At 48.3% G+C, this 26,927-nt stretch overlaps 1 protein-coding gene across 2 annotated transcripts in view; it reads left to right on the forward strand.

The window, feature by feature from the left end:
* LITAFD (LITAF domain containing) overlaps positions 1 to 26,927 on the forward strand; it is a 31,274-nt gene that overhangs the window by 973 nt on the left and 3,374 nt on the right. For both annotated transcript variants that reach the window (XM_014574342.4, XM_089782277.1), the window contains exons 2-3: positions 18,149 to 18,237; positions 26,338 to 26,397. In XM_014574342.4, the coding sequence (XP_014429828.1) occupies positions 18,162 to 18,237; positions 26,338 to 26,397 (136 nt within the window). In that variant the 5' untranslated portion in view covers positions 18,149 to 18,161. The remainder of the gene's footprint in view (positions 1 to 18,148; positions 18,238 to 26,337; positions 26,398 to 26,927) is intronic.

Raw genomic sequence — 26,927 nt, forward strand, 5'->3', positions numbered from 1 at the left:
CCAGGTGAGAGCCCTACCTATTAGGGTCTGGGGCATTGGGAGGCAGGGCTCTCTGTCAGTCCCCCTAGTTGTTCCACTGTGTCTAAATAATTAAAGCAAAATGCAGGACAGACTAACACGGCTACATTTCTATCACTATTCTAAATAATTAAAGAGGCTGTTGGGGGTGACAGGAAACCCAGAGCAAGTGACTGTCTGAAAGGCTGCATTAGCCTGGTGATTACAGCACTTACTCATCCATCTTGACAACTCAAATTCCAGGAGGGATTCCTTCCCCTGTTTCATGAATCTAGCCCTTGAGAGAAAGCAAAACATTTTCGGTCAAACAATGTGTTTCATTCAACCCCAAACAGACTTGTTTTGATTTATCAGACTTTTAGGGCATTTTGCAATTTGGTTTGACCCATCTTGATTTTCTTCTTTCTTCCTTCCTGTACAATTGTCAGTGACACCTCCCCCCAAAAAAGACACGCTCAATCCCACTTGCTGGCTGACTGCTGCATGGTGTGCGGCTCTGAGGGACACACAGCTATCTGAGAGGAGGAGCTTCCATTTGGGTTGATGAAATCCAGGGGCATTAACTGTTACAGTAAAACTGGTTTTAAAGTGTTATAAAGGTTATAAAGTTTTAGCATCTATCTGAACAGGATATTTGCCAGTCAAATTGGATTCAAATTAATCCTTTTGCATTGTGGAGGAAGTTGGAGTCCATCAAAGTGAGATTTAAACTAAATCTGCTGTCACTGTCACTCTGGCCCCTATCCCTACCCTTCATTGCCTATTGTTCTGCCCTCTGGGGCAGAAGAGAACAACTTTTCTCCATCACTTTCATGGCAGCTTTGCAAGTATTTGAACACTGTGTCATACCTAGGATTGGAAGAGACTTCAGGAGGTCATTGAGTCCAACTCCCTGTCAAAAGCAGGACCAATCTCAACTGAATCATTCCACCCAGGGGTTTGTCAACCTGCAACTTAAAAACCTCGAGGGATGGAGATTCCACCACCTCCCTAATATCCAACCTAGACCTCCCTCACTGCAATTTGAGACCATTGCTCCTTGTTCTGCCATCAGTCACTACTGTGAACAGCCTCTCTCCATCCTCTTTGGAACCTCCCTTCAGGAAGTTGAAGGCTGCTATCAAATCCCCCCTCACTCTTCTCTTCTGCGGACTAAATAAGTCCAGAGCCCTCAGCCTCTCCTCATAGGTCATGTGCTCCAGCCCCCTAATCATTTTGACTGCCCTCCACTGGACCCTCTCCAATACATCCATATCCTTTCTGTAGTGGGGGGCCCAGAATTGGACACAATAATCCAGATGTGGTCTAACGGTGCTGAATAAATCACTTCTCTAGATCTGGGAATAATCACTTCTCTAGATCTGCTGGCAATGCTCCTATGAATGAACTCCAAAATGCCGTTAATCTTCTTGGCTACAAGGGCACACTGTTGACTCATATTCAGATTCTTATCCTCTGTAATCCCCAGGTCCTTTTTTTGCCAAAGAAGCTACTTAGTCAGTCGGTCCCCAGCCTGTAGAATTATTTGGGATTCTTCCATCCCAAGTGCAGGACTCTGCACTTGTCCTTGTTGAACCTCATCAGATGCTCTGTCTCTGTTAATGTAACCCACAACTGTATTTGCTTTTTTTGCAACAGCATTGCACTGGTGACTCATGCTGAGTGTCTGGTCCACCACAATTCCCATATCCTCCTCAGCAGTGCTGCTGCCTGGCCAGTTATCACCCATTCTGCATTTGTGCATTTGGGTTTTTTTCCCTAGGTGGAGCACCTTACATTTCTCTTCGTTGAATTCCATTTTGTTGTCTATAGCCCAGTTCTCCAATTTATCAAGACCCCTTTCAATTTTAGCTTTATCCTCCATAGTGTTTGCAACCCTACCCCCTCAGCTTTGTGTCATGTGCAGATTTGATCAGTAAGATCTTTATTGCTGTATCCACGTTGTTAATAAAGTTGTTCAGTGGCACTGGATCCAGAACAGATACTTGTGGAAGCCCCCTGGAAACTTCCTTCCAATCGGACATCCGTCCATGAATTAAGAGTTTCTTACTATTTGCGGTTGTTTAACCAATTATGTGTCCACTTAGAAGTAGTTTTATTGCATTTCTCCATCTTACGTATCAGAATATCACGTGGGACTGTGTCAAAAGGTTTGCTAAAGTCCAGGTCTATTATGTCCTCCATATGCCCTCAGCTACCAAGCCAGTTACCGGTCAAAGAAGGAAATCAAAGTGGTTTGGCCTGACTTATTCTTAATAAATCCATGCTGATGGCTTGTGATTACCTCTTCATCCTCCAAGGATTGGCAAATGTCATGTTTTGTACATTGCTCGTAGCGCCCCAGGTACTGAGGTCCAGGCTGACTGGTCTGTAGGTCCCAGCTCCTTCTTTCCCATGTCTTTAAGGATGGGCACTCTGTTAGCCTAGTCCAGCCTTCTGCCACCTCGCCTGTCATTCATGATACATTCTGATAAAAGAAATATTCTGTTACTATAGAATTCTAGAAATGGGGATCCTTGCTTCTCAGGAAGCAGAAAGTTATCCTGGAGCACGGGGGGGCTCTCTTGGTCTCTAGTCTCAATGTCGAGCAGCACCTCTGGGTGAAATGGACTCTTTTGTAGTTTTATTTCAGAGGATAGGCATCCACAGTGTCATGGGGCCTCCCGTGCTTTATGGAAATTGGCTCATGAATATGCATAACTCGAAAATGCTTTAGACAAAATACCTCATGTAACATATCAATTTTAAAGTTACAATCTGCTGAATGTGTATATCCTCTGTGCAGGTATCATTCTTGTATGTGAAGTTATAAATAAGAAGTGTGGATCTCTTTATAATTCTAAATGTGCTAATAGCAGAGCTGACAGCTTCTGTGGGCCCTGGGCTAGGGGAGGGGGGCCCAGCGTGGTGCTCTCAGAAGGGGTGGGGCTGAGAGCAGCCAGCCCTGAGTGGTGCCCAGAGTATGACACCGTGCTCTGAGAGTGATTTAAAAGGCCCAAGGCTCTGGCCACCAGGATCACCAGGCCCTGGTGCAACTGCCCCATTGCCTTCCCTTGGCAGGCCTGTGTGTTAATGAGGCCTCCCATTACCGATGCTCCAAAAACTTAATGATTCAATGATCAAGGCAATGACCAGTGAATAGTTTTATTTTTCCTGAAAGCCCAAACTGTGGTTGGTCCTAGAAAGAAATGTGGCCAGGCCATCTGATGCTGAAACCCATTTTGGATCTAGTACTCAAGGTGAGAAAAGTTTGGACTGAACACAAAGAATTCCCACATTGGGCAAAGGATATGAGGAAGAAAACAAAGGAGTTGCCAGGTGTCAGAAGACACCCCTCCTGCCCGCTCTTAAAATGCCTGTTAGAAACATCTAAGGCTGAATAGGCGAAAGCTCAGGCCCAGCTAGGAGGTGCTTAGCTTGTAAGAACAACTGGGTAGGGCAGCATTTCCCAAAGTATGGGTCACGGCCCGGTACCGGGCTGCGGGAAAAAAATACCAGGCCTCAGCGTGGCTGCCAGGAGGGGAGCAGCGCGGGGCGGGCTGGGAGGAGGTGTGTGTGTGGGGGAAACCGGCCGCTGGGAAGCAGGGTTGGGGGCAGCGGGGCTGTCCCGTGGAGATGGGGGGGCAGGTGGCCGGCGGAAGCAGGGTTGGGGGCAGTGGGGCTGTCCCGTGGAGATGGGGGGGCAGGTGGCCGGCGGAAGCAGGGTTGGGGGCAGCGGGGCTGTCCCGTGGAGATGGGGGGGGGCAGGTGGCCGGCGGAAGCAGGGTTGGGGGCAGCGGGGCTGTCCCGTGGAGATGGGGGGGCAGGTGGCCGGCGGAAGCAGGGTGGGGGGCAGCGGGGCTGTCCCGTGGAGATGGGGGGCAGGTGGCCGGCGGAAGCAGGGTGGGGGGCAGCGGGGCTGTCCTGTGGAGATGGGGGGGCAGGTGGCTGGCGGAAGCAGGGTGGGGGGCAGCGGGGCTGTCTTGCGGAGATGGGGGGGCAGGTGGCCGGCGGAAGCAGGGTGGGGGCAGCGGGGCTGTCCTGCGGAGATGGGGGGCAGGTGGCCGGCGGAAGCAGGGTGGGGGGCAGCGGGGCTGTCCCGAGGAGATGGGGGGGGCAGGTGGCCGGTGGAAGCGGGGGGGGCAGCGGGGCTGTCCCGTGGAGATGGGGGGGCAGGTGGCTGGCGGAAGCGGGGGGGGGGCAGCGGGGCTGTCCCGTGGAGATGGGGGGGCAGGTGGCCGGCGGAAGCAGGGTTGGGGGCAGCGGGGCTGTCCCGTGGAGATGGGGGGGCAGGTGGCCGGCGGAAGCAGGGTTGGGGGCAGCGGGGCTGTCCCGTGGAGATGGGGGGGCAGGTGGCCGGCGGAAGCAGGGTTGGGGGCAGCGGGGCTGTCCCGAGGAGATGGGGGGGGCAGGTGGCTGGCGGAAGCGGGGGGGGGGGCAGCGGGGCTGTCCCGTGGAGATGGGGGGGCAGGTGGCCGGCGGAAGCAGGGTTGGGGGCAGTGGGGCTGTCCCGTGGAGATGGGGGGGCAGGTGGCCGGCGGAAGCAGGGTTGGGGGCAGCGGGGCTGTCCCGTGGAGATGGGGGGGCAGGTGGCCGGCGGAAGCAGGGTGGGGGGCAGCGGGGCTGTCCCGTGGAGATGGGGGGGCAGGTGGCCGGCGGAAGCAGGGTTGGGGGCAGCGGGGCTGTCCCGTGGAGATGGGGGGGGGGGGGGGGGGGGGGGGCAGGTGGCTGGCGGAAGCGGGGGGGGGCAGCGGGGCTGTCCCGAGGAGATGGGGGGGCAGGTGGCCGGCGGAAGCAGGGTGGGGGGCAGCGGGGCTGTCCTGTGGAAATGGGGGGGCAGGTGGCCGGCGGAAGCAGGGTGGGGGGCAGCGGGGCTGTCCCGTGGAGATGGGGGGGCAGGTGGCCGGCGGAAGCAGGGTGGGGGGCAGCGGGGCTGTCCCGTGGAGATGGGGGGGCAGGTGGCCGGCGGAAGCAGGGTGGGGGGCAGCGGGGCTGTCCCGCGGAGATGGTGGGGCAGGTGGCCGGCGGAAGCAGGGTTGGGGGCAGCGGGGCTGTCCCGTGGAGATGGGGGGGCAGGTGGCCGGCGGAAGCAGGGTTGGGGGCAGCGGGGCTGTCCCGTGGAGATGGGGGGGCAGGTGGCCGGCGGAAGCAGGGTTGGGGGCAGCGGGGCTGTCCCGTGGAGATGGGGGGGGCAGGAAAGTGGCTGACGGAAGCAGGATTAGGGGTAGTGGCAGTGCCAGCTCAAGCCATTCTTGTGCCCCTGAGCATGCGGCGCCCCTTACAGCTGCAATCAGGTGTCCCCCATAGGTTGGTGCCCCGGGCAGCTGCCTGACTAGCCCCCCTCTTAATCCAGCCCCGCGAAGATCGGGGATGGCAGGCGGCGGAACCAGGGCTGGATGGGGGGTATCAGGAGGAGGAGGACGGGAGAACCAGCTGCCGGAAGCAGGGCTGGATGGGGGCAGCGAGGCTGGTCGGGGGGGTCATCGGGGGAGCGGGGCTGACCAGGGGAGATACGTGGGGGGGAACCGGAGACCGGAAGCAGGGCTGGACGGGGCCAGTGAGGCTGGTCGTGGGGGGGGGGCCATCAGGGGAGTGGGGCTGACCAGGGGGGATTGGTGGGAGGTGGAGGGGACCGGACACCGGAAGCAGGGCTGGATGGGGGCAGCAGGGCTGGACTGTGGAGATCGGAAGGAGAAGGGGGGTGGGGAGCGGGACTGACCCAGGCATATGCAGACCTGGGCACATGAGTGAGTCCGGCCCTCGGGATTCCATTTCCTCCCCCCCCTCCAGTAGTTGCGAACTGCCTGACTGGTAGACACACTCACGCAGCATGAGCACATCTACCAGCCAGGCAGTTCGCAGCTAAGGACTGATACACCTAATTATAATAAAACTTATCTAATTAGAAAATACCGGACATTTTATATGTCTGGTAATTTCTCAATTTATTTCGCGGACAAAACCCTCAAATACCGGACTGTCCAGTACAAAACCGGATACCTGGCAACCCTACCCTTCCTTGCACCCTCCCTCCTAGCCAGATACCCTACCCCCAATCTGCTCCTGCTCCCGCCTCCTGGAGTGCCTATGCGGCGCCGGGTTCCCCCAAGCTCTGGCCCAGGCTGGGAGGAGGATGCAGCCGGGTGAAACACTGAAAATTTATTCATTTTTCATTCTTTTTTTATATGAGTTTATATTTTTGGGCTGCAAAAAACAGTACTGAAAAAACCGGGTTCCAACTAAAGTAAAAAGTTTGGGAAACCCTGATCTAGCCAGCTTTCTATCTATCTTACAGTCCATTTATCCAATCCATATTCCTTAACTTGCTGACAAGAATATTGTAGGTGACTATATCAAAAGCTTTGCTAACGCTGGCACTGGGGGCTTTGGGAGGACCAGAAACAACTCATTTGAATATTCATCATTTGCTTAATGAATATGCAAATGAACTTACCAGTCCTCCAAAAGCTCATGAATGGATTTCCTGGTCCCTGTGTCAAAAAGTTTGGGAACCCCTGGATTATAGTAAGAATGTGCATGAAAAAAGTTTCTTAGTTGATTAGGATTAGATGGTATTTTTTGTTTATTTGTTTATTTGTTTTCACTTTTCACCCCTTAAATCAGGGGTCAGAAATCTTTTCAAACCAAAGACCCCAACTACCTCAACATTCAGAACAAGTGGTCAGCAAAGAACCAATATAGGAATGCTCATTTGCATGACTGAAAATATACAACTTAATATACTAATAATTGACATGATGATTAATAATAGTATAAATGAAACATTGTACTCAAGGTCTATTATTTAATGGGACTTCTGCTGCTGCATCTTTTCACACATGTCTTTGAAATTTACATCATAACTGGTCAAATTCAGCTTCATGTATACATTCATGCGGTCTTCTCTCAGTCTTGAGCACAAATTACCTTTGATGTGATTTAAATTACCTTTAATGTGCTTGCTCACACATATAGGTGGAGCCAAACATTGAAAATAAGGCCAAGCCGACATTCTGATTCGTGTTGTATATGACAGAAAATTCTTTCCAAGAATGCAGAATCAGATTATCGTTGTGCTCCAATTTCTTTGTGTCAGCCCTTTTGTGCAGTTTTGTCAATTCTGCATGTTGTCGAGCAAGGCATTTTAAATCAGAATTCAGCTTGATGAATTTTTCCACCCCAACATCCAACTCCTTGAAATATGATATTTCCATTTCCAAATCACTGACTGATATGACTATCAAATCCAGTGCTCCATCAGACTTCTTATGTGGACAAATCATAAACTTAAACAGAGCACTGTGTTTGCAAGCTGTTGCAAAGCAAAGGTGTTATTTGGATATTCTCTCTAATAAAAATCACAAAACATTTGTAATCTTTCAAAATATGTCAGTCTGCCCATCTAGATATCTTGGATGAAGACAGTCAATTTTGACTCAAATCCAAACACTGCCTGCTGCAGAGTCAGGACTATAGTTCCTTGCTCTTGTAGCTTAAGGTTCAACGCATTCAAATGACTGGTAATATCAATGAGATAGTAAAAAAGTCTGAAAGCTTGAAGTGTTTGACATTCGTAGATCAGGGTATTCAGAACTGACTTCCTCGAGCAGAGACTGAAATTGATGGTAATTAAGGACTCAGGCAAGAATTCAATTGACAATGCATATGGCCAATCCCGTTACATTTCCAAATTCAGTTCCATAAGATTGCGCACAAAGTGCCTCCTGATGTATAATGCAATGAAAGTTCAAAAGTGGGCAGTTCAGCTGCTCTGAGAGAAGCGTAAGGAATCCCCTGAATTTACTGATCATTCTAGGTGCACTGTCCATACACACAGACACAAGATTATCCAACTGTATTTCTTTCTTGTTTAAAAAGTTCATCAAAGATTTAAGGACATTTTTGTCCATTGTTTGATTTTTTTATTGGTAATATCTCAATCATTTTTTCATGCACAACATTTCCACAAATATATCATCCCAGAATACACAACTGATGAATGGCATGTGTCCAAAGCAAATGAAAAATAAGTAGCTGTACTCATATTTTGCATTTGTTCCTTGTCTATTATGGGCCATTGTCACAGCTCTGTCATTAACTGTTTTTGCCAATAATGGCTTGTCTTGAATTTTCTGTAAGATTTTGTCCTTGTTGTGAAACTAGTTAAATAGTTCATAACTGATTTTTAGCAGGTGTCTCGTCACATAATTCCCATCAGTGAAAGGCTTCCCCTCTCAAATAATGCTATATGAGCCTGCAAAACTTGTGGAGTTTAAGCTCGCACTTTTTTGGACCATGCCAACAGGTTATTTTGTTCCATGTTCAGTTTCTGTGGCAGCTCCCCTCAGGCTTTTTTTTCATGCATCACCGTTGGGATATTTTGTAGCAAATGCTGCATGTTTTGTCATGAAATTCGTTGTTTTGTTTGTTTGTTTGAGAACAGTCTCTCACTACAAATGAGACAGTGTGGAGAACCAGACCTATCCACAAATGCATACAAGTCTGCCCACACCTTTTGAAAATTTCAGTACTCATCACCTCTTTCTCTTTGCCATTTTTACTGTTAGGGGGTTACAGAGTTCACCATCATGTATGGTGACAGAAAGTTTTCTTGATCAATCAAATAAAAAGAGAATATGCATGACCCCAATGAGTGGAGAGGATGGCTGGTTGTTAAAATGAACAGTTAAAGGTGAAATAGACCAAAAAAAAAACCAAAAAAAACCCACCCATCTTGACATGCATAATTATGCATTTTTAAAATATCAATTTTTTCAACATTTTTTAAAAAATATTAGACAGGGTAGGATGGATTTATTTGGGGGGTTGGTCCCTTTTGGGGGCTGGTATTCTGGGTTTGAGCCCCTTATATAGGTGAGTCATACCAGATCTGAACAGGTTCAGTGTCTGTGTTGCTCTGCAGGGAGCAATAATCCCAACTCTGTGCATTGGCTAGGGGAGACCAGACCATCTAGCCCAGTGGTACAGGGTGGCAGGAAGCCCCAGAGGGCAGGCAGATGTCAGTGGCATGATCAGCAAACGGGATTTCTGTGATCCAACTTGTCACTCATAGCAAAAACACTGACAGTCCCCGGTAGCTCAGAGATTGTCAATTTCAGGTTGAGAGAGGCAGCTGGCTGTCCTCAGCATTGGTGTCTAACTGATGCCAAGATCAGATGATCAATTTTTCTGACTGTTTCTTAATGTTTAAGAGAAGATTCTAACTTTCCTCTTGAACCCGGACTTTTTCCATCTTTGGGCCAGAATTGCTGAAGCTGTAGTGTGTAGAAACTATAAATCAGGGGTGGGGAACCTCAGGCCAGGAACAGGATGTGGCCCTGGGTTTTCCTGGATCCAGCCCACAAGGCTCCGCCCCTCCTCCCAGCATTGAGGAGCCTGCTCTGGTGCTTCAACCCCCCCAGTGCCCCACTGCAGGGATGGAGCACACAAAATCTACTAGGATGTCCCCCCACCCCCCATGCTCTGGTGTGCAAGGGGAATGTGGGGAGTGTCTTTCTCTTCACTCAGGGGCCAAGTCAGTGAGTATTTTATTTTTTGGGGGGAAGGTGTTCTTGGAGGTTGTTGGTTTTTTTTTTTTTTTTTTGGCGTCTCACTTATGTACAACCCCCTGTCTGATTTTTCTGTAGGTCAGTGGCCTCTGACCCAAAAAAGGTTCCCAACCCCTGGTAAAAATTATGCCGTGCTGGCAGGGAGAAGCTCTCAGGAGACCAGTTGGTGGTACCCCTGAGCTGAGCTAGTCAGAAATATTTTCAGATGAAACAGTTTCATGGGAAAATGTTGATTTGCTGAAGCAAAATGTTTCACTGACTTGAGCACAACGGCAACAAAAGCTTGATTGAAACACAGGGAGATTTCCATTTCCAGGTCCCTCTGTGTCAGTTCAGGAATATTTTTAATTTTTTCAGCCCATTCACAATGGCGGGGGGGGGGGGGGGGGGGAGCAGAGAATCCCCAAATCTAAAACATTTCTGGACTGGGAAAGTCATTTTCCATCCATATCTGCTTGGGAACCAGAGCCCAGTTGTTCTTTCAGTTCTCCTGGCTCATTTCTTCTTAGATGGGTCCTCACAACATGGACAGACAATTGCACAACTTTTGTTGACTGCTATACAATTGCATAACAACAATGACACGCTGCAAGCAGGGCCAGCGTTACACTTGGGCAGCTGAAATTGTCTAGCCTTCAGCCATAGGGAGTGGAGTGAAGCTGCTCCTTGGGGAGACAAGACCCCCAGCCTGTGGCCTCAGCCCGCCCACTCTCCACCCCTACTACCATCAGGCCCTGTGCTCTCCCCACTGCCTCACCCTTTCCTCACTGCATCTCTCTGCTCACCCCTTCCAGCCAAATTCTTTAAATGAAATGTAACAAATGACACGTGAGGGAAAAAAACACTCTTCTAAAATTTCTTTCTAAAGAAAATGGATCATGTTTTCCAATGCATGCCAGGCTGTGACAATTGGACATTCAGGAGATACTTAATGAAAAGCACTATATTTAGGAATAAAATGGTCAGCCACAGATATTTTTAAGATACCCTGAAGTTGGTCACAAATTTATTTGCAAAATCTTTGTAGTACTGGCAAGTCAATTTGTCCTGTTGAATAAAAGAGTAAGTATTATAGAATACATGATGCAGCCCTTCTCTGTTTTACATTTTCTTTATCATGATTTCTAAGCTGATTTTATGTTTTAAATATACTCTTAATCATTCCAGATTACTACATATTTAACCCACTAAAACAAAGACATTATTTTAATGTCAGAGCAGTTTAGTAAGTTCATTGCTTTTAGAAAAAGGGAACACTAATTTATTTTGTGTAATTTTCATAACAAGACCTGTTTATGTAATTTTACTATGGCTGTATCTAGACTGGCCAGTTTTTCCGGAAAATCAGCCGCTTTTCCGGAAAAACTTGCCAGCTGTCTACACTGGCTGCTTGAATTTCTGCAAAAGCACTGACTTCCTACTGTAAGAAATCAGTGCTTCTTGCGGAAATACTATGCTGCTCCCGTTCAGGCAAAAGTCCTTTTGCGCAAAACTTTTGTGCAAAAGGGCCAGTGTAGACAGCTCAGATTTGTTTTCCGCAAAAAAGCCCCGATCGTGAAAATGGCGATCGGGGCTTTTTTGCGGACAAGCGCGTCTAGATTGGCACGGATGCTTTTCCGCAAAAAGTGCTTTTGCGGAAAAGCATCTGTGCCAATCTAGACGCTCTTTTCCGCAAATGCTTTTAATGGAAAACTTTTCCGTTAAAAGCATTTCTGGAAAATCATGCCAGTCTAGACATAGCCTATATGTTTATGTTAAAATATGTTTCCAAAGATTTTAGGCTTATCAAGACTTTTATATATTAGTAAGGTACTGATTTCAGTGGAGGGTTATCTTAAAACTAGTGCATCAAATAACAGAAGTAAAGGAAGCTTATTTGTCCAGCTATCTTGAAGAAAAGGAATGTTGTCCCTTTAAGGGCTCTTTTCAACAGGGGAGTGAAAGGAGAGTAGGGATGGATAGAAAGCAAAGTCTTTAGAAGCAAAGTCTATACCAGGGATATTCCACTTTGTAAGCCCTGGAGGCCACAGTGATACTCATAGCACATGCTATGGGCCACAACTTAAGTGTGGTTGCATGTACATGCAAATATATATGCAAATAGCTTCTTTCACACTAACAGGCATGAATACAAAGATTAAGACAAGACTACACAACACATAGGCCTTATTTAAGTCAGTTCTGTTGATATTAATAAAATGCAATATTTACCCAATTTCCTCCTATATAACAGAACTTTCAATAAGCAATGACAGTCCAGGCATTTAACTACTAAAACACATATCAACAGAAGCCCATTTTATTGACTTGCCATTGTGGAGCATGTTCCCAGTGAAGGCCATGTTCAAAAGACTGCACCCGTGGGCTGCATGCTGAGCCCCACGTAAACCCAAACTGCACTGCGGGCCACAGGCAAACGGGCCACCAGCCGCATGTTGAGTAGCCCTGGTCTATACTCTTGTACTATAGTAATTAAAATGCAAATGTATATTTTAGATGAGGGTGGCCTTTCTGTAATGCTGGCATATCCTGGCCAACTGCAGGCAGTGAATCTGGGACCTCTGGAGCTTAGTGCATGAGCCTCTATGAGCTAAAAGTCAGCTGAGTCTAAGCTAAGGCTGTAAAGCAGACTCATTATTCTCTCTGCCCTGGTCTACATGAGGTCCCTTTATTTCAAATCTAGCTGGAGTTACCCGGCATTGCTCAGGAAACCAGAGGAACAAAATGCAGAAAAACGGTAGTCCATTATCTTTTTTTGAAAGGTAGAAAAGTTGCACTGATTTCAATAGGGATTAAAATATAGGTCCGCGTCATCCCCGGAGGCAGTGGGCGACCCCGGGTGGAGGGGAGGTTACATGCAGAAGGGACACCCCAGCTTGGACCCAGGGCTGCAGGTGCTTTGGGGGGCAGGGCGGGTGCCCGAGCTGTTGTGTGCGTGGGAGTCGGGGTACTGCATGCCAGCACCGGGGGGGGGGGGGAAGAGGGTCACTTATGTAACCTCACAGGCGGGAAGGGGCGAGTCCCGGTCGATGCTGGGGGCCGCAGGCGGTGGGCATGGGACCTAGGGTGGGTGGGGTGGCCCCTGCAGCACAGCACGCAGGGTTACTTTTTGATTTTTACAGCTTGAGTTTGGGCCTGGTTGGGTTCAAAATATCTTAAAACCTTCTCCTGGATGAAAGGTTATCCCATGCAAAGTTTGGTTGCGGTAGCTCTTATAGTGTCCAAGTTATTAGCGCACAAACTTCCAAACATTCACACTACCAAGCCTGTTATTTTTAAATAAGGTGCTAGTTATTTCGAAATAACAAGTCCTGCTTTCCTGAATAATTCTTATTTCAAAATAGTTATTTCGAAATGGTAGTGTGGATGCTTCACTGCTGCTATTTCTAAATAACTGCTCACCAGTCATTCAGAGTAATTACTCTCTAGTGCTTCCTGGGGCTCTAGGTCGAGGTAGCGTGGACGCATTAAGGGAGCCTGCCATGGACTAGTTTTGAGGCTTCCCCTGTAGTTGTGGGCATGCTATTTCAAAAGAGTTATTTTGGGAGTTATTATTTAGAAATAAGTTGTTTCAAAATAATTTCCTAGTGTAGATCTCCCTCTGTAAGAGGTCTCATTACCATTAGATGGGACAGTACAGCACACCCAGTAGGTTTGTGGGTTACATTTTGAAGCATTTATATGTCTGAAGATACAAGCATTTAAGACTAAAGCTTAATACTCAGATTGTGCATCTAAATATCTATGCAAGGATTTTTTAGAGATGTGATTTTACAATCTTCAGTAACAAACTAATGAAATTTAATTTAAACTAATAAAATGTAGTTTACAATACATTTTACACTTAGGTCATGTAGACATAGTAATGCACACCTATGTTATCAGTAACTGGCACATGCCCGTTAAATGGTTTCCTTACCACTTAATGGCTCTTTCACAGGTTCAATGATACGCTAATAGGTCTGGCAAGCTGGAAGGCTTTTCACTTTTAAGTTAACAGATCCATTTTGGGGGAAGTGTGGGTCTGCAAGTAGCAGCAGCCTGCTTTGGGAGCCTTCAGGAACCATCAGAATAGGGATAGGAAGAAGGGAGAGGTTGAGCACTAAGACACTTGCCACCCAGGGCTGGCCTTACCATGGGGCAAACCGAGGCGGCCACCTCAGGTGCCAGACTGGGAGGGGGGGCACCACTAGGACCCAGAGAATTGAGACCTTTCAAAGTTTTGGCCTAAGCGCGGGGACATGGAGCGTCGTTTGAGCTCCCCGCCGCAGGTGCCAAAATGTTGTGGGCCAGCCCCGCTGCCACCCATGTCTTCAGCTTTTGTGTGTAAGGACTCTAGTGGCCTGAGTATGGTATTGGAATCCAAGGGCATCTGAGTTCTGGACTTGGGTCTTTCAATGAGTCACAGGATAAATCACTCACCTGCTCTCTGCCTCAGTTTCCACATGCACAGAATTGAAACAATTCTACCTGCCTACCTCACAGGGTGGGGTGAGGATTAATCAGTTTTTGTTTGCACAGAAAGCTGAAAGCTTGCTATAGGCTAAGCATTGTGATTTGTTATTACTGCCCCCTCTGTGTGATCATTGCCCATAAAATTGGTCTGCGCACATGAGATGAGATCATGCGATTATGCTCCAATGGGCATCCACTGCAGCCATACAGGAACAGAGGTGACTGTAGCTCTTATAGGAAAACCTTTCTTGCACCCAAAGCAGCAATGGGTAATCTCATCTCCAGCCATAACCATCCAGTCTGGAATGCATCTAAACATTCATGGGCAAAGAGCATAGCATTGGCTAATGATGTCCACACATACCATCACAAGGGATACTGGCATCTTATTTCTTAAGTGCAGGGAAAATCCAGGCTGGATTTTGTCCCCTCCTAACAATTCATCCCTGATTGTGGCAACATCCCTGAGTAGAAGCTCATGTGATTGGTTCCGGTTCCCATTTAAATTGACACCAAGACTCTCAAACTCGTATGTGCCACACTTGCTGCAGTTAAAGTCTGTTTCACTGCAAATAGAAAACACTTTCGACTCCTCAAAGGTGGCTTGGCTACGACACGTCATTGAGGCAACCTGTTACTAGACCCATTGCGCGTTCAGGAGGGTTCTTGCTTTTGCTGACCCAGCTTTGTTGTTTTGGCAATAAAGAATAGTCTAGTGATTAAAGCCCTGAGCTGGGGCCTTGGAAATTGTTACCAGATTTGCCCAATACTCTTGGGTATGCTCATTTATCAGGGTTACCTTATGGGACTGGGGGAAGGTTAACAATTCTATTAGTGTGCTGTTGGTGCTTACTTGTGCTCTCATATGGAGCTGAATTCTCCCTGCTGCCAATTCCCCCTCCCACTGGAGCTCTCCTGCAGGAACTAGGTTCCTCAGGATGGGGTTCTTACCACCTTGGCAACACACACAGACACACACACCCACTAATCAGAGCACGTCTGAGAGGACTGGGTACTCGGCCCTCATAAGCTGACCCCCTCATATGTCCCTGGACTCAGCAGGCTGGGTTTCACAGCAATGCAACACTGCACCCTCATGTGCCTTTGGACTCCATGGGCTGGATTAAACAGCACTTTAAGCTGCCATCCTCATAAGCCCCCAGGTGCAGCACCCCCTATCCCCACTTTCACACCACAGTCATTCACTGGTAAACCACACGATGAGCAAACCCAACAGGATTTTGGGCACTAAAGGGATCTTTAGCTTGGGTACAAGAAGCGTTGTTGTAGAGCGAATGGGGAAGCCAAAACAACACCCCTTAAGGAAGAGTGAGCAAAAGAAAAAGAAAGAGAGAGAAGCAACCAGCTTAACAATGAAAGTGATTTATTTCTGAGTAGTGAATAGATATCAAAAAGTTACAAATATTAAATCTAACAATTACAATATTAAATCTAAATTGAAACTGATTACAAATGTTAGGTAACCATATAACAGTTTACATAGGGCAGGGTCAGGAGGCTATGCTTACAGAGATAGTTGATGAGAGAGAGAAAGAGAGAGAGAGAGAGAGAGACCTCACCACTCCACGGAGCTTGCACTGATCGGGGGTTCCCAGATGATGATGGTAGCCGGGGGGTCCAGAGGGCAGGAGAAAAGCAGGACAGAGCCCCCAGCATGATCAGACAGGAGATGAAGAAGTCTCAATGGAACTGATGCCGTTTAAGTCCAGGTATCAGAACAGTTTTTCTTGGGGCAAAGATAGGCGTTTTTATAGGGATAGTTCAAAGAGAAAGAGGAGAGACAATAGAGACCGATCACCCCTGGTTATGGGTGATGTTCCTTGAACGAGCTCACAATGCAACTAGGCAGTTTCAGTATTTTAGATGTCAATAGGATCGTTACTAGAATTGGTCTGATAATGACTAATTTGGGTGTGAGCAGGCCTGGGTTCATTAGCATCTGGAGCAGGGATTTCCCATCAGGCAGTGCTTCTCTGCTTTAGGTGTCCCATAGTTCACTGCGGTTCCTGCCTTGGAAGAGCTGCTCTCCATTCTGTATGCTAATGAGATGTCCCTCTGTTCCATCTTTAATGCAAATGAGGCTGGGGTGTTTCCTTAATTGTATCACCCTTGTCTGAAGCAGTTTAGGTGTGTCTTCCCCGACCTTTTCATTGCTTTGTCTTTGATTCTAGCAGAGGCCTGAGGGAGGGGAATGGTTTTCCATGAATGTCACTCCCTGGCTCCCCAAGAGCACAAGGCTGACAGGTGACCATGTTCTGGTTCCCCAAGAAACACAGAGCTGGTGGGTAACAAAATCTAGTGCCAGTTCCTCTCACCACAGATTCCCTGTGTGACCCTTGACAGGTCACTTAATTATGGTATACCTCAGCTCCCAATTTGTGTGTCGAGATAGTAGTATGTCCCTACCTGAGTGGGATGTTAAAGTAATTGTTAGAAAGGTTCTCAGGGGCCAGATGTATAAATAGATGTGTTGTGTGCTGAAGAAAACTACTTTTTTTCCAATAGCAAATTTCATAAACCAGCAAGGAGTGCTCATCTCTTGGCCAAATGGAAAAACATTCACCCATTTAATGAAAAAATGCAGCATGTTCAGTGTAAAGGATCTGAGAAATTGTCCAGAGTTAAGGGGCTGTTACAAAGCCAGAGACATGTATTACAATCACCGCTGACCTCCAGTACAAGCCATGGATTTCACCCAGCAACTGCTGCCTGTAGCCCTACTACAGCTGGTTTGACTTCAGCATCCTCAAAACAAAAACACAAAATAATCAGATGTCCAGCCTTGCATTAAAGAATCCAAGAGAAGGCAAATTAACCACACTTGCTAATTTGTTCCAGTGAACAATTACACTGAAGTCAGAAATGTGTGCCGTACATTAACCCTCCTGAAAGGGATGGTAGTTCAACACAGTATTTGCTGAGAAGGGAAAAAATGTGTTCCAGTGACACATTAGATTTTCTTCTAGGTTTTGACAAGGAACAGCTCAGACAATGGGGTTTTTTAATATGAGAAGGCTTTGCTTTGTCACAAACTGTGAGTTATTCCCCTCTCCCTTTTTTCTGTTCAGCAAATAAGTTAGAGGTAATTTTAGAGAGAATTTCCTGACTTATCAAATGAGCAGTTCGAATGCCACAGCTTTGCACAGCTTCCTATAAGAACTTTAGAACTAGCTGTAATCCATGCACATTCTAATCTAAAGAAACCCATTACTGATCATGGAGAGAGTGTATTTCTTTTTCTTTTGGAATTTAGAAGTTGGAAGGTATATACCTGGGTGCAGGGGCGGATATAGGGTAGGGTGAACGGGGTGGCCGCCCCGGGCCCCGCGCTTCAGAAAGCTCCACGCATGCGCCGTGGCGCTGCTGCGCATGCGCATGGCGTCACTGCACATGAGCCGTGGCAAAGGAGGGGCCCGTGGAATTATGCTGCCCAGGGCCCCGCAAAACGGTCATCTGCCCCTGCCTGGGTGTGACTCATTTGATGAATCAGGCTCAGTTTCATTACGGAGTTAATTAATATAAACAGCTCTTTATTATAGGAGGGAGGGATAGCTCAGTGGTTTGCGCATTGGCCTGCTAAGCCCAGGTTTGTGAGCTTAATCCCTGAGGGGCCCATTTAGAGATCTGGGGCAAAGCTATCAGGGATGGTATTTGGACAGGGGACTGGACTCAATGATTTCTCAAGGTCCCTTCCAGCTCTATGAGTAGGGATATCTCTATATGTTATATTATTTATTAGGAGGCTGGGCCAAGGCTACAGGGTTTTTAGGGTCAGGATGGGGCTTAAAACAGGCATTCTTCATGTAAAGCCCCGTGCTCTGAACATGCAACCTCACCTGTTTTGTCACCACACAAACTCCAAAATCCTTTAAAACTGAGGGTGTATATTTCCCCCTCATCATCATTAAATATAATGAGAGTTTAGTGGAATTTATCATATAAAGATGCCATCCTCTTGAGGGCACTCTAGTTTCTCTCTCAAATGCAAATTCAAAGAGCCAAGGCTGGAAATTCTGGGAGCTGGATTACCAGGGAAAGTCCTTAACAGAGCACTGTGGGCTGAATGTTACTTGCAGTTCAATTTTCCTTTGTGCTACTATTTGCAGGCAAACTGGAGAGATGACTTGTGAGACGAGAGCGGTAACAGTTCCTATGGCTGTATTCGAAACTAACGCAGCGCCCTATGCACCAAAAGGTAGGTGGGTTTTGTTGCTGAATTTTCAGAAAGTGTTCTTGATGGCTAATCCTGCAAGTACCAATGGGCAGTTCTCACTATGGAAAAAACCTCGCTCCAAAATGCTAGATTCTGCACTGTGCTGGGAGTTAGGAGGTGTCCATGCCCATGAAATCAAACCCAGGCAAGTGTCTTCCTTGGATTGTAACATAATGTGCCACGTAACTGACCTTTTCTTGACCACCACTGCTGCCCAGAGTTCCCCTCCCTACATTAGCACTTTTGCAGCTGGACTGTATACCTGGGAATGATTCACTCTCAGTGCTGTCCCATATGTTTATCTTTTGAAAAAGCAGATCGGTTTTTCGATGCGCTTTGGCAGTGCGGACGCTCTCTTTCAGAAGAAATTTTGTCAGAAGATCTCTTCTGGAAAAGCGTCTTCTGAAAGAAGTCTGCAGTCTAGAAGCAGCCCCAGAGAGAAGCCATTCACCCTCAAAGTGCTAGCTTTTCAATGGTATGACTGTCAGCACAGGCCAGCAGCAAAGGGAAAGAGGATTAGCTGGAGAACCCCAAGGGCTTCTGTACGGGGTTCTGATGAGGCATCCTACTGACAAACTGTATGTCCATTGTAAGAACAGAGACGTTTGGGTTGTTCTGTGTCCCACCAACCTCACACATTGGGGGGGGCATACAAATAGGGCACCAAATTGAGGCACGTGCAGAGAAGCTGGAAGGCCAGAAAATGGTTGGTCAGACTGGGACATTACTGTGCAGCAAGCAGCCAGCAATGTAGATTCACACCCTGTCTTGCTACCCAGTAACATCTTGTGTAGGACAGCCCTAAATCTCCCACTCAGCTTTAAGTGGAGGGAGTCAGGTAGATCCAGTTCAGTTTTATTCACAGGACAGTTTCCTGAAGCTTTCTTTCACTGGGGAAAATCTACAGTGGGGGCTGTCATGATCCAAGTAGCCAAGGTCATTAATACCCTTCTAATATGGCTATTGTGGTGGGGTGATAGATGGAACACACATCCCTACCTTAGCATCTGACCAACTTGTCCAGGAGTATATAAACTGCAGAGCTACGTCTAGACTGGCCCCGATCGCCATTTTTGCGATCGGGGCTTTTTTGCGCAAAACAAATTTGAGCTGTCTACACTGGCCCTTTTGCGCAAACGGGAGCAGCATAGTATTTCCGCAAGAAGCACTGATTTCTTACATGAGATCGTCAGTGTTCTTGCGGAAATTCAAGCAGCCAGTATAGACAGCTGGCAAGTTTTTCCACAAAAGCACCTGCTTTTGTGGAAAAACTTACCAGTCTAGACACAGCCCAGGGGTACTTCTGGATGGTACTGCAGGGTCACAAGAACTATTTCACTGACATCAACATGGGACGGTCAGGAAAGGTGCATGTGCATGATGCACACATCTGTAGGAATGCCTGCTGTAACTGCCAGCAGGCAGATTTGCACGTGGGCCCTCTGAAGCTTAGTATGGGAGCCTCTACCAGCTAGAGCTATAAAGCTAGCTGGCTCTCAGGCTAGCTTGTAGAGGTTTCTTGATCTTATCTGCTGCAGTGCAGGTGCTACTGCATGGGACAGTGAACCACATGACTTGTGGGGATTTCATGCTTCCCCTAGCTGAGGAAGTGTGTCCCCAGCTTCAGAGACCTAGATGAGATCCCTTATCCTTGCTAAGTCCCAAGGGTGCTGGCTCTGTCCCTGTGGAGCCTGGTGCTTCGAGGGTGGGTGGGGCTTGAACTCTGGTTCTGGAGGCAGGTGCCTTATCCACTGTAGGAGGCACCCAACCTCCCAACAATCTGGGCCCCCCGTTATCCTTCCTTTGTTTCAAGGGTTCCAGGTCCATCCATCCATCGCCAAAGCTGGTGTTGGGTGACCCCACTTTGGTTGGGGGGGGGGGAGCCTGGATGAGCCCTGACTTGTAACTGCCGCCAGACGGATTTGAACTTGGGACCTCTGAACCTGGTATAGGAGCCAGCTGGCTTTATAGTTCAAATGTAGAGGCTCCTATATTAGCTTCAGAGATTCCAGATTCAAATCTGCCCAGTGATGGTTACACTGCCTCTTTGGCAAGCTGCAAGCTGGAACTGTTTTCCCAGATAAGAAAATTGCCCTCAGAGACATTGAAATGCCACTTGTGATCCTTGGCGACCCAGCCTACCCCTTGTTCCCATGGCTTATCAAACTGTATATGGGCAGCCTGGACTCAGTAAGGAGCAGTTCAACTACAGGCTGAGCAAGTTCAGAATGTGCTTTGGGGCATTTAAAGGGAAGGTTCCAAAGTACACTGACTAGGTTAGATCTCTACAAATGCAACATTCCCATTGTTGTGGCAGCCTACTGTGTGATCCATATTTGTGAAAATAAGGGGGAAGTTATCTGGCAGGGTGGGGGTCAAGGTATAGCACCTAGTCAGGGATTCTGAGCAGCCAGATACCAGGGCAATAAGGAGAGCACAGTGCAAATCAATGAGTGGCCAGTTGTAAGAGTGATGCACGTTGCTTTCAACAAGGTGCCATTGCATTCAGTGTGCTTGCCTGTGAACTGCCCCCCTCCCTTCAACACAAGCAATAAAGAGATTGTTGCTCAGATATCACATGTTTTTATTTATGGAATGCAGCAGGGACAGAAAAGGACTCCAGGGTGGGAGCTGCAGCTGTGAGGGGAGGGGGATGAGTGCAGTTGCAAGAAGGATAGCCTTTTGCTTCATGACTCATCCCTGAGGATTGACTGTGAGGCTGCCCTTGACTTCTCCCCATGTTCGAGGGCCCCTGAGAGAGGAGACCATGGAACTCAGGCTATGTCCAGACTACAGAGTTTTGTCGGAAAAACAGCCGTTTTTCTGTCAAAACCTGAGTTATGGCCACACTGCAAGCGCTTTCTTTTGACAATAAACTGAAAGAACAGAGGGGGGTTTGCACAACTGCTAGTCCTCATTCTATGAGGAAGAAGCCTTTCTCAAAAAGGCGTGTGTGGATGGGGAGGAGGGTTTTTTTTTGCGCAAGAAGAGGCATCCAAGAAAAAGCACAGGTGTCCTGGTGGCCACTCCATACAATCCAATCACAACACTATAGTTCCTGTCTCCTGGCCCCTCTTAAAGCTGCAGGCACCCTGGACAAGCCTCATGGCAGGAAGTCAAACAGAGAGCAGCAGTTAACTGCACAGCTTTCCCTGCCAAAGCCATGTCTGCCCCTGAAGCACCCTGCGATCTCCCTGGCCCTCACAGGAAGCAGCCCCAGGGGCTATCTGGCCGACATTTATGGCCAGATAGTCACCTCCCTGGCGGAGCGCAGACACCCACCCTGGACCATGGAACAGGTCTGGAGTAAAGTAAAAGAGCTCCGCCAGGGATATGTCTGGGCCACAGACGGCAGCTCCCACTCAGGGGCAGGACCCCACACCTGCCCCTACTATAAGGAGCTGCACCTGATCCAGGGTCCAGGTTCTGCAGGACCAGGAAGGCAGCTAGAACAAAGTGCTGCAAAAACTGCAGCATGGCCATATGGGGCCATCGCATGCCCAGGGGCAGCTCCGGCTCCATGGCACCAAGAGAAAAGCTGCGGCATTCAAAAAAGAACAGGGCAACCACAGCAGGCACTGCGAGAGCTTTGCTGTCCCTCCAAGTGGTAGCCAGCACACAGCAGAAGCACAGAAACGTCTGTCCAGGGAGAATCCTTTAAGCGTGTGTCTCTGCAAGGCTCCGGCACCAGCACTCGGAAGCATCTGGTGACCTAAAGCCCTGGCTGAAGTGGTTCTGGGTGGCCTTTCATGCGAGAGAGCATCCAATGAGTCTGGATGCTCTTTTTTACAGAAGCGCATCACTTTTTCAATGTGCTTTTCTGTGGGGACGTGCTCTTTCGGAAGAACTCTTCCAAAAATGCTTCTTGCGCAAAAAGCCTGTAGTCTAGACATAGCCTCAGTGAGGAGGGCATCTTGGTCTGCAAGGACTGGAACTGCTGCCTGTGCATGTAGGTGTCCTGGAAAGCCACCATGTGGCCCAGCACATCGGCCATTGATGACAAGACTCTCTTCTTATTCCTTACTTCCAGTTCCCTGCATGCTCTCCTGTCCTCATGCTCCGCACACATCTCCTCCAGCAGCGTATTCCTCCACTTGCTTACATGCTCCCTGTCCAAAAGGGTGGATAGCAGTTGCTCCTTGAACATGTCATCCCTAGATTTCACCTTCAGATTTGTGCAGTGGCAGGGCAAGGCTCAAGCCATGCTTCATTGGGGATGAGCTAATGCGGATTTATTGCAAAGGCATCAGCTAATAGTGTCCCCTGCTTTATCCAGGTTGCCATGTTAAACATCAGTCTTCTCTGAATCACACAGAGTGATAGGGTATGTCTAGACTACATGCCTCTGCCGACAGAGGCATGTAAAATAGGCTACCCGACATAGTCAGTGAAGTGGGGATTTAAATATCCCCAGCTTCATTAAAATAAAAATGGCTGCCGCGCTGTTCCGGCTCAGCTGATCATTGGCACAACGCGCAAGTCAAGACGTGGATCAGTCGACAGGAAATGCCTTTGTCGACCGCTCCTGTAAACCTTGTTCCACAAGGCATGAGGGAGCAGTCAACAAAGGTGTCCCGTCGACAGATCCACGTCTTGACTCGCGTGCTGTGCCGACAAGCAGCTGAGCCAGCACAGCGCGGCAGCCATTTTTATTTTAATGAAGCTGGGGATATTTAAATCCCCGCTTCATTGACTATGTTGGGTAGCCTATTTTACATGCCTCTGTCAGCAGAAGCATGTAGTCTAGACAAACCCGTAGGGAGTAGATTCTGACTGAATTTGGACCTTATGCTGCAATGCTGCCAGACCACTTCCTGCTGGCTTGGTGTGGAAAGGTGTGCTACCATGGAGACTGGAATAAAGCAGGCCTCCCTAGAAACCTTGTGAAAAGGATGAAAGAGAACCTCTATGAGTGTTATGGAGATGTGCAGAGAGGATTCCCTTTCCATCTTCAGACATGTTAAAAAGCTGTCCCAGAGACCCTCTGCTGTGTAGGCACACAGGCCGCCACAGATCACACCCAGTAACCTTAATGCACTTGTAGCAATATAAAAATTGTGAACTCACCAGAATTGCCCTCCCTGGGATCAATGCTTGACTGCAAGATGTCCTGGGAGGAGGGGATTGTTTCCAAGGTTTTAAAAAGTTCTTGGCTCTCAGTAACTTTGTTTGTCCCATACACCTGCTGACCATTCTCCTTCGCCGCTTCCTCATCTCTGCTGTCCTCCACACTGCTGCCCTAGGCTGCCAGAGGAGTGTCTTTGGAGAAATCTATGTACTGGATAGGGGAGCTGGTCGGGTCCCCCCTCACCCAGGATCTCATGTAGCTGCTGATAGAAGTGGCATGTTTGCAGCAATGATCCAGACTGTACGTTTGCCTCCTTTGTCTCCTAGTACGACTGCCTCAGCTCCTTTATTTTCACTGGGCACTTCTGGCATATCTTTTGTCCTCCATGCCCTTTGAGGTCTTTGCATAGATGATATCTGTATTGCTTTTGTTGGTTTGTAGTTTTGTGAGAACAGGTTCCTCTCCCCATACAGCAATGAGTTACGGGATTTCCTGCATGTTCTATGCTGGTGCTCATCTGTACCCCCAGGAATTCATAGAGCTCATGGTCAGGTGTGCTGCTCGGGTGCGCTGCCTGCTCTGAGCTCTGCTTGTCATGCTAGCCACATAGGAAATGAAATTAAAGTTTCAAGAGTCATACCGGAGCGGTTGACAAAGGCTTCCCTTGTCGACCAGGCCGTGTCTAGACTGCCGCGCTGTGCTGGATCAGCTGATTGTCAGCACAGCGCAGCGACCATTTTTATTTTAATGAAGCAGGGATTATTTAAATCCCTGCTTCATTGACTATGTCGAGTAAACTAGTTTACATAGCTCCGTCGATGGAGCCATGTAGTCTAGACACACTCCCAGTGTAGAGCAGGCCTTAGACTAGTCAGGCTTTGCCCCAAATTTTGTGCTGCAGTGGCTCTAAAGCATCAATGGAGGAATCTGCCAGAGGCATAGAAGGACATGAGGGCTCAGGTTCCAGGCTTGATGCCTGGGGAGTAACCCGGCACACAGCTGGCCCAGCATGAAGGAAATGGGAGGCTTTGAACATTTTTGCATTCCCCGTCCTGAGCTGTGCCATTTGCTTCTGAACTGTAGCCCAGGATCTAACCTGGGGTCATGTGTCCTTGTGCTGATGGTGTTTGCCAACACTGCGCTTTCTTCTCCTCCTTCCCTTCCCAGCACTGCTGTTTGGCATTGGGATGGGCTAGTTCTAGAAAGGCTAACACGTGTTGGCCAGAGTAGGACCTTGCTCCTTGAGCAGGACCAGTACAGTCAAAGTACAGTGCAGGGTCAGAGAGCCAAGAGATATAGACAGACTATGCCTCTGGACTACACACTTTGCCTGGGGGAAGTGATGTGAACAGGAAGTACCACAGAGACAGTAACCATCCTTTGTTGCCCTAGTCGCAGGAAGGCTGGCCAGTATTTGGTTCTATAAATCATCAGTTAAGCTGAGCTGGCAAACCTATAGGCAGATAGTTCAAGTGCTTTGTGCTCTTGCAGAGATTTGAGTGTTGGGTCAGCTGTAGCCACATTCTTCTTAAACAGGCGATGTTTTGATTGTGACCTACAAATGCACGAGAGATTTCTGATAGTGGGTGGCTCTTTAATTTAGCAAAAACAACAAGAAAAAGCACGGCAAGGTCCAATGGGTGAAAGCCGAAATGAGACAAATTTAGGCAAGGAATAAGGAACACGGTTTTAAGCAGAACAGATGATTAGCTCCAGGAACAACTCAGTTAGGGATATGGTGGGTTTTCCAGCACTTTCTAAAAATCTCAGCTGTAGCTCCAACAGAAGTGATAGTGAAATTACTGGGGGAAGTTCTCTGGCTTAGGCAATACCACCAGAGGTCAGACTCAATACTTACAGAGGTCCAGGGACAGCCTGCCGCTAGACTAGCTGCCAGCAACTGACGCCCTACGCAAACCATGCAATCGGCGCGCCCGCTCCCCAAGGGCAGATATAGGCTGAGGTTTTTGGTAAACTGGGAAACATTTTGCCCCTATTTTCCATTTAATGTTTTTTAAGCGTATTTATTTAAACAGGCATAATTATTCGGTTTGTCTGTCCAACCAATGTTGGATTAAAATAGAGACACAAAATTTTCAGAATAGATTTGTACTTGACAGTTAGACGATATTTCAGTACGATTTCAAATAAAATGCATTACAAATGTTAATTATAATTTTTATTATTACAAATCCAAAATAGTCCTGCTTTAACTGCCATTACCACCACATCACTGGGGAGAGGGGGGCTGGCGATGGAGTGCTGTGGCTGGAGAGAGGGGGGCTGGGGACGGAGTTCTGTGGCTAGGGAGAGAGGAATAGGGAGAGGGAACAGAGTGCCAGTGGGGGGAGAGAGTCCCCTGCACCCACCTCCTCCCAGGATTCCCCCCCCCACAGGGAAGCCGGCGTGCGCCTCTCCCGGGGATGACCCCCTACTCCTGCGGTGCAGGGGAAGTCGGTGCGCGCCTCTCCCAGGGACGACCCCCCCCTCCCGCAGCGCAGGGGAAGCCAGCATGTGCCTCCCCCGGGGACGACCCCCTCCCCCCGGCGGCACAGGGGAACCTGGCGCGCGCCTCTCCTGGGGCCAACCCCCCCTCCCATAGTGCAGGGGATGACCCTCCCCTGTGGCCAACTCCCCACGCTCCTCCGCCGGGGCTGATTCACCCCTCCTGCGGCACAGGGAAGCTGCAGCGCTCCTCCTCCAGGCATTACAGGAAGGGGAGGTGGCAGGGAATTTGGCACCCCATTTAACTTGGCGCTCTAGGTGGCTGCCGAGTTTGCCTATAGGCACGGGCTGCCCCTGCAAAGGTCCCTTTTGGCTTTCATCAAACCGGCCCTGGCTGACTTCCCTCAGGTTGTCATTGGTTCCATATCTTGTAGTACATCTAGCTGAGATAGGACTCTTGCGAGCCATGGCATAGCAACGCCTCTCCAAACTGTGACTGTCCAAGATTCCAAGTGAGTGTCTTGGAGGTAGAAGCTTCTGCATCATTGTATTTTTTTTTCTAATTTCAGAGGATTATTGTTGCCCTTCTGCCCCACCATATTCATGCATGCAACCACCAACCCCTGTTGGTAAGTACCAGAAATGCTTTTTCCTGAAGGCGCTCAGAGATTTAGTATATGGACCAAGCAAAAGCTCCCCATGGCGCCCCTTGGCTGGAAACAGTGGACTGGGCCAATGGGAGCAGGGATGCTCCATGGCTACAGAGCCTTTATCTAAACAAAGTGGCTTTCTCAAAGTGAGCCTGCCACCCACATTGAGGAATATTGTTTCAGGATATTGCCTTAATCAAAGAGCACGTGAACAGTTGCATTAGGATAGATTTTATTTTAAAATTCAGGATGCAAACCTGCATTTTTCAAAGTACTAGCCAACCAGTCGTTGATGGGTGGAAGAAAGAAGCATTCTCAGGGGAGGGGGGGATGTTATTCCAAGAGCATTCACAATGGGTTTACATTGGACTCTTGCCAGTTTGGATCTTAGCACTTCCCAGTAGGACAGAGTATACTGAACTAGATAGATCACCAATGTGATTGGTCAATATCTGTAAAGCAAGCTCTCTAAACCACATATGTTAGAAACATACCATCTGATCCACTCC

Source organism: Pelodiscus sinensis, chromosome 15, assembly GCF_052426305.1.
Source record: "Pelodiscus sinensis isolate ZL-2025 chromosome 15, ASM5242630v1, whole genome shotgun sequence".
Lineage (NCBI taxonomy): Eukaryota > Metazoa > Chordata > Testudines > Trionychidae > Pelodiscus > Pelodiscus sinensis.